Source organism: Watersipora subatra, chromosome 3 (assembly GCF_963576615.1).
Source record: "Watersipora subatra chromosome 3, tzWatSuba1.1, whole genome shotgun sequence".
NCBI lineage: Eukaryota > Metazoa > Bryozoa > Gymnolaemata > Cheilostomatida > Watersiporidae > Watersipora > Watersipora subatra.
In genome coordinates, this window is record NC_088710.1 from 72,125,375 (window position 1) to 72,133,096 (window position 7,722).

Below are 7,722 nucleotides of genomic sequence, written 5' to 3' on the forward strand. Positions count from 1 at the left end.
AAGTGTCTAAGAATGCCAGCTTACATAACGCATTTAGGTAACATGTTCAGTAAATGCTCATAAATTTTGCCTTTTGTTATTGTTGTGATACTTCCTTTTAAGGCTGGTTCACACTATATCACCATTTGTCAGGGTTTTCCTCATTGTCAATTATGTAAACCGTGAACCGATGGCATCGACGAAGCAACGCGGACACGTCGTGAAAGTTTGCAGCTGTCAAACTTCCGATATTTTGCCGAGCATCGACAACGGCCTTTTAAATGTGAACTATCTCGGTGATGGTAGTTTGTGGTTGCCAATAGCGTGATTTATTGACATTCATTTATGATAGTCGCTGCGGGACTAGTATTTAATTCCAGCATGCAAAAACAAAGACGTTTCTTCACGAAAATTTAAAAAGAGAAATGGGAACATTACGTCACAGAGTATTTCCTGATGCAAACGGGATAGATTTGTGATAGTATGAACATCGTTATCATCGACGATCACCGATGTATTGTGGCATCAATGCCGAGATACGGCGATATAGTGTGAACCAGCCTTTAGTCACAATCTGATAAGTAACGGCGCATAATCCTGGTGTATCAAATACTTAGGACATTCATCATTGCTAATGTATGATGAGAAGGTAAATTGTTTACTGGATTTATTTATGGAATAGAAAGGCAATAAAGTATACCATATGTTTTTGATATGACCTGTAGTGTTTTTAACAATGCTTAAAGAGTATCTGGCTATTCTTCTGCAAAGTTGTTTTCCTTAGCGGAGTTATTTCCATCAGCAAGCTTTAGACTGTTGTTTCTAAGATCAAAAGCCATGCGAATAATCCACTCAAGAATTTCTACAAATGTAATGATGGAACAACCAACCCAAAAGCTAAAAGCTCCACCCAAATCTGCAAAAAGAGAAAAACTGGACATGCTAGACACCGCAACTCTGTGTTTAATGTGTAGATTTGCAAAAGTAATTGTGACCTTGGCAAAGTTACTAGCGATGAAGTTACGTGGAGCATTGCTAAGATTGCCAAAGGCAAGATTCATGTCATTTATAGCTGGATGGTCCTTGTCCAAAAAGTCTTCTGCAAAGTCAGATGTGGAAGAGTTTATAAAGTAATCTATGGCTGCATGCCTGTCTTCAAACATCCAACTTAAACAGTTTGGCATCTTGCAACTGTGGCAGAGTTGGTGAGATTCCAGCTGATTCAAAACATTGTTGATGCATGTTGCCTGCTGAGTCAGCAGGGTCACATTACAGTAGTTTTGCAAGCAAAATGGACCGTTATAGTTCCATGGCTTCTCTGTGTGTATGCCTGCAAATGGGCAGCCACACTGCTTTATCATCAGTTGCTGCCAGCATGTCTTGTAACAGAGATCTGTGTCATATCTGCAATAGTATCATGAATTAATCTCTAACTGCCTATTATACATGTATGTACACTATTGTTGTAACCATCGGTCATAGTCAATGCGTTTAATATCCTGAATCTGATTCATGCAGCTTGTTTGGATCACCTCACATCTATAACTACTAATTATTTATTGGTCTCATATCGCTTTAGACAGACACATTTCATTGCTAGTAAAAGAAAAGAAATCGATTCATCACTTGCTCGAAAACTGTAAAAGTAAGTTAATGTAACCAACAGGAACAACCATAAAGCAAGACAGACCAACAAATATTGAAGTGTTCCATAAGATAGTTTTAAATTTTGATAAGTGAGGAAAGTTTGATGTGATTTATCTGACACTTATAACCTGGCTATTAATTTGGTCCTCTATACTTAACCAGCTTCACCTACTTGAATGTCGCATTTGGAAGAGATCTGTTGGTGCAGTTGGTTACTGTAGGTGCCTTGAGCAGCTTGGTTCTGTAGGTATCTAGAGAGATTATGTTATAAGAGCCAGGACGAATTGCGTTGCCCTTTGTTAGTGGCGATGGCTGTGTATTCTCTTCGTGTACCTGAATAGTTTGTAAACTGTTGTTAAGATGCTACTATCAATAGTAATTCAGGCAGATTGCGCAGAAGACACTGCTGTTTTTCGTTCTGACAAGGTTGTGGAGTTCTTGTCAGAAATCAATACCCTTTGCGATGCTGGTTTACATAAATATCAATTAGCATATCGAGAGTGGGCATAGCATAAATTTACATATGTAAGTTGTATGTAATTGTAAAAATAGATATGGTAATTGTCAGTGTAGAAATCAGTATCTTACCACTTACAAACTGGTATTATAAATGTAAACCATATCGAATTTGAAGATCAATATGGTTAGACCTGAAGTTCTTACCTTGAGAATGGTTGTTTCTCGATTGACACGCATCAGGTTAATCAGATAAATTGAAATTTTGTTATTCGGTTCTGTAGCAGATATGTATAAGTCAATAATAATGGCATAGGTGTAATAATGGTAACAATGTGCATACATAATGTGCATACAGTGGAACTTCAGTTCTTGAGTTGGTTTTCAATCAAACCATTGAGATTTGTTCGTCCCAGATCTCGAACATAAATCTGGTTCTCAACTAAACCGGAGCATGCGCATTAGAATTAAACATTCAGAACAGCTCCGGAAACAGCATGGAAACATTCGTTAACAGAGGGAGAAGCAAGTTACGCTTCATAAGTTCTTTACAAAAAGGAAGGAACCATATGGGACGACATCCCTCTACCAAAGAGATTTGTTAGGGAGACAACTCCTCCAGTCGAGTTAACCTAAATTATTTTGTAGGATGAGTCTCCTTCAAAGATGTAAAGTAAACGTGCCATTACTGTTTATATGTTCTTTTTCACACGATTTTTGATGTAACTGATCGGTTGTATTTTTCGCTGTTTCATTATCAATTTCTGCAATCTTTAGTACTGTATCTTAACGTAGAATGTTTTCAATGTTGTAAGAGAAAAACATAGGAAATGTTTACTTTTTGTGTTCTTTTTCATCATCATAGATAGAAAATCTTTTATTAAAAATTAACACTATCTATATCTATCCGTTTTTATTTCTAGTATGCAGTATACAGTACAGTTTAAGGTGTAAAATGTTAAAAAAATATATTACCGAAGTTGTTATCTCGGATTGGAACAGATTAAAATTTACATACATTAATTCTAATGGGAATAATTGTTTCGAATCTGGAACAACTCGGTTTTTGAACAACCTTCTAAAACGTATTGTGTTTGAGAACTGAGGTTCCACCGTATATGCTTTTTATGACACCAGTTGTTGACCTGTACATTGTAACACTGGTCAACAGCTAGTCATTTTAGCCTTATCCTGAACTGTGATAATGTATCTATGGGATATAGTTATTGTCCTTTCATCACCTAGTATAGTAACTTTTTCTTATATAGTCTGAAGTGCCCTCATGTATATGATTTCTACTATATGCATTTCCTTCTACAGAAGGACAAGTAAACTGCTTAATTGAGCGATGAACTACTTTTGCACGTTTTGTTACCAATACTAACAGATGGTTCTCGTTGTTATGATCGTGCCAACTCCCAGATGGCAAGATGTAACAACTTGCTCCAGCTCTTCAGGTAGTTTCTTGACACATCGAGTAAAAATATGGTGCAAACAAAATGTTAACACGCTGTAAAGTGATAGCCAATGCCCCTGACATACTGTACAATGCTGTCATAATTTAGCACTAGACATGGTCAATGCTAACCTGAAGATACGCTCCCGCTGCCTGAATATCCAATACATCACTGTAGTTGTAGGGTTTGCCACTAGAACTTAGATAAAGGAGGAGATTCAGCTGTCTGCCATACATCACCAACTCTCGCGTGTTAAACGTGTAGCAGCTGAAGAGGTCTGCATCTGTGTAGCTGCTCAATAAGTAAAACATCATATAAGAAGCTGGACAATACTAACAAAGCAGTGCTGCTTGCATATTATAGAGGTTAGGAGCGGTAGGATAGGATAAAGAGGAGATTAATGTCACCATGAACATACAGTAGTTGTCACCATCACCTACCTAGTGAAGTTCAGATGAGAGCAGGTTTCATCATTAAACTTGCAACCAGCTATCAGAGACTGTGCTGCATGTCCAACACCTTCCATATTTCCATCAAGCACACTGTACAGCAAGACTTCTTCCGAGGCCCTCAGCTGCGTGCAAAGGCAATATGAATCAGTGCATGTAGATGTGGTTGTTAACTAGTACTAGCAGTAAGACCATCTGAGTGGGTGTTACATACTTGTTCTATTTGAGAAACTGAAAAATCTATAGGGTGATGGAGATGTGTTTTAATGTCAACTTATGATCATGCGTAATACCTAGTTGTTATTTTTCTGCCCCATGTAAAATGGGGCAGAAACATATTTCACACGTTCTTCTACGGTTCCCAAACAAAATTTACCATTCCGGGTCATATCATCCGCAAGTACTGTACTTTTGTAAGAACAAGCTCTTTTCACCTAGGCCTTACCTATGGAAACGAATACACTTCTTTTTATGCATTCAACTAGCTGTGCTGCCCGGCGTTGCCCGGGTATTAAAAATCAGCTTATAAACAATGAGAGGTAATGAGAGTTGCCTGCCACTTGCTGTTAGCCTGGCACATTGCCAACGGAAAATTTGAGTAAGCTTACTAATAAGAGCCACCTCTTCTCATGACGTTACGCCATCACTTTGCGTCATGACAGAAAGCGGTAGCGCATTTGCTCCCATGTAGCGACATACATGTATATCGCCGAATGAATCCATCAAGCTCGTGTGGCTGAATTGATAAGGCATCGCACTGGTGAAACTGAGGGTCCCAGATCAAATCTTCTGCGATACGGATTATTTATTCCAAGATATTAATTAATAGTTATAACTGGACATACCGAAGGACATACGACAGAAAACAGAAGAAAAACCTTGAGAAATATATATGTAGATTAGGGTTACATGACAGCCTCCTAGTAAAATCAGTTTTCTAATAAGTAGGGATCAGAACTTGCTGACGCCCGATCTCAAATGAATGTTCAAGTATTAGAAGCCAGTTTAGGACACGATTTACAATCTGCTCTCTAAACTTAACATCACTAATATGTTTACTAAATGGCCATTACTGACCATTACTTTAAAACATGGCTCATAAAATACTTATTGCTGTACAACATGTGATCTATGACAACACTACTTTCTAAGGCTGTTTGCCTCTTCTCTATGCTCATCCTTACATTGATATCTGATATTAAGCTAGCTCAGACTTCCCAATCTTAAATATCAGCCCATGAACTGCAGTTAATGCGTATAGAGCAAGAACAATGTAAAAGTGAATTAAATCGAGTTCAATAGTTCAATTTTATAATATTTAATCATCTCTGTTCTAAAAAATATTTGTGAAAATTTGTTCGTAACGACATAATGATACACTTTAAATAGCTATAGAGGTGCTTAACAAGCCATAAGTGACATTAAAATGTTCTATTTTGCTTTTTTTTAATAAATTGATTTTGTTTTGGTTGCACTTTAAAAGTTGCTCTGCTACTTTGCTATGGCATGATAAGTCTTGCAAACTGAAATATTCTCTCACCTGAACCTGTTTCTCTAGCATTGTTCCCCAAGAGTGACACTTTCAGTACTAGTCAACTGAACCCTGACTTGCTTTCTTGTTTTTCACTATAGCTACACACTCATACGTGTAGGTCATTCCCATGATTTACTGACCTTGTTAGCATGATGTACTGACCTTGTTTGCATGGTATACTGACCTTGTTAGCATGATACACTGACCTTGTTAGTATGATATACTGACCTTGTTAGCATGGTATACTGACCTTGTTAGCATGATATACTGACCTTGTTAGCATGATATACTGACCTTGTTAGCATGATATACTGACCTTGTTAGCATGATATACTGACCTTGTTAGCATGATATACTGACCTTGTTAGCAATACTCTCTCGTGTTGCAGAACCATAATAGCAAGACTTCTCTTTCACAGTGTCTAGCACTGCTCTAGCTGTGACAGAAGCTTCGCCAAGGATGGGCAGGGGGAAGGCGCTACATACTGTCACAGATGGATATTTGATTTTAGCTTGATATTCTACCGTCTCTCTCATGTTGAACAGGTGGAGGTTGTATGTCCTTATACGCTCTTCGCTGTTGAAAACAGACATGACTAGCCCCCCTAGCACCACTATCAGCCAAATAAGTCTATACCTGCAGATATGGGACATACAACAGAATAGCTCTATGCAATAGCGAGTTGTAGAAAATGAGAATTTGATGGAGTTTTGGCGATGCTTGTTGCCTTTATTGTGTATTGACATCATTCTCTGTTGTAGCAGTCAGTTTAGCATAATATCAATAAAACATTTTAATGAAAAGTTATTATATAATAGCAATGTATTATAATGACATGAAATTTCGGTACAAACTTTACAGTAAAATAGGCTAGTAAAAAATACATACATTCAGGGATATCATTGTCTATTTATATCAATGAAACATTTTAATGAGAAAATAATTGTATAATGACAATGTATTATAATGATTTGAATTTATGATGTATGCCTTACAGCACAATCGATTTTTTGAAGATTACTGTATGTATATAGAAACAATGAAATGGTAAAGAACACATACATTTAGTGATATCATTGCCTATTTATGTCTAGCTCAAGTTTGCTAACACAAGTTAAAAAGTGCAATTCACTTGATTACATTTTTATTATTTTAGCTGCCAGTATTAAATCCAATATAAGTTGATCAGGGCATGTGATTAGTAAGTAAAGACAGTTATATTTATGTTGGACCCGTAGGCAAAATTTTGAAATTTTGAATTGCTTGTTGAGCTTACCAAAAAGTGCATGCTGATGGTAGCAATATTTACATACCACAGAGGTTGCTGAAGGGCCCCGACCCTTACGATGCCATGAGCAGTTGTATCTTCACTAAACTTCACCGCATTCATTTTCCATCTTTTTAGTATGCCAGATGCCATTCCCTGCTGTTTACTGGCCTATCAGTTCAAAAAGGTGGCATCCGTACTACATAATGGGGACTTGTTGCACCAAGTAAGCAACAAGGTTGTACTGAAGATATAAGTCGCATGATTATATGTAAAAGTCACAGGATGGAGATGTTATTGGCATCAATTATAGACGATTAATTAAATGTATATTAACTGAAGTTAATGTAATTAAATAAATGAATTTTGTGTACAATCATCTTGAGTATGCAAAATATGCTTAATTTTTGGTTCGCCGGCATACTTTGATATTAAAATACGTATGCCGCAACTTATAACAAACGATATAGCAACCATGAGCAAGCTAGTTTAATAAATAGCTTAACACCTAATACTTATCACCCACAAACCAGATCTCAAGTCATTCTGATATTTTTAAGCACTCATTTGTAGCACAAAAATAATATTCCACCTTGACAGTTAACATGAGCAAGACTTCAACACTGCCACTGTAATATTCCACCTTGACAGTTAACATGAGCAAGACTTCAACACTGCCACTGTAATATTCCACCTTGACAGTTAACATGAGCAAGACTTCAACACTGCCACTGTAATATTCCACCTTGACAGTTAACATGAGCAAGACTTCAACACTGCCACTGTAATATTCTACCTTGATAGTTAACATGAGCAAGACTTCAACACTGCCACTGGTGATATTGTTGGATTAATGCACACCTGTAGGCAGGACTCATGTTACAACCAGCTGGCCTATCGGGCTGGCTGGTTTCTCTACCATACATTATTTC

The 7,722-nt window shown here is 37.2% G+C and overlaps 2 protein-coding genes across 2 annotated transcripts; both read right to left on the minus strand.

Moving 5' to 3' along the window:
- Positions 1 to 734: 734 nt before the first annotated feature.
- LOC137390970 (acid-sensing ion channel 5-like) lies at positions 735 to 1,340 on the minus strand. Its single transcript, XM_068077284.1, has one exon. The coding sequence runs from the start codon at positions 1,338 to 1,340 to the stop codon at positions 735 to 737; it is 606 nt and encodes a 201-aa protein (XP_067933385.1).
- A 454-nt stretch (positions 1,341 to 1,794) lies between these two features.
- Positions 1,795 to 7,716, minus strand: LOC137390971 (FMRFamide-activated amiloride-sensitive sodium channel-like). The gene is made up of 7 exons (XM_068077285.1): positions 7,652 to 7,716; positions 7,383 to 7,521; positions 6,837 to 6,961; positions 5,883 to 6,159; positions 3,980 to 4,113; positions 3,671 to 3,830; positions 1,795 to 1,959 (listed from the first exon to the last, which is right to left on the minus strand). Exons 1-7 carry the CDS (start codon positions 7,714 to 7,716, stop codon positions 1,795 to 1,797), a joined length of 1,065 nt encoding a protein of 354 aa, XP_067933386.1.
- Positions 7,717 to 7,722: the final 6 nt, after the last annotated feature.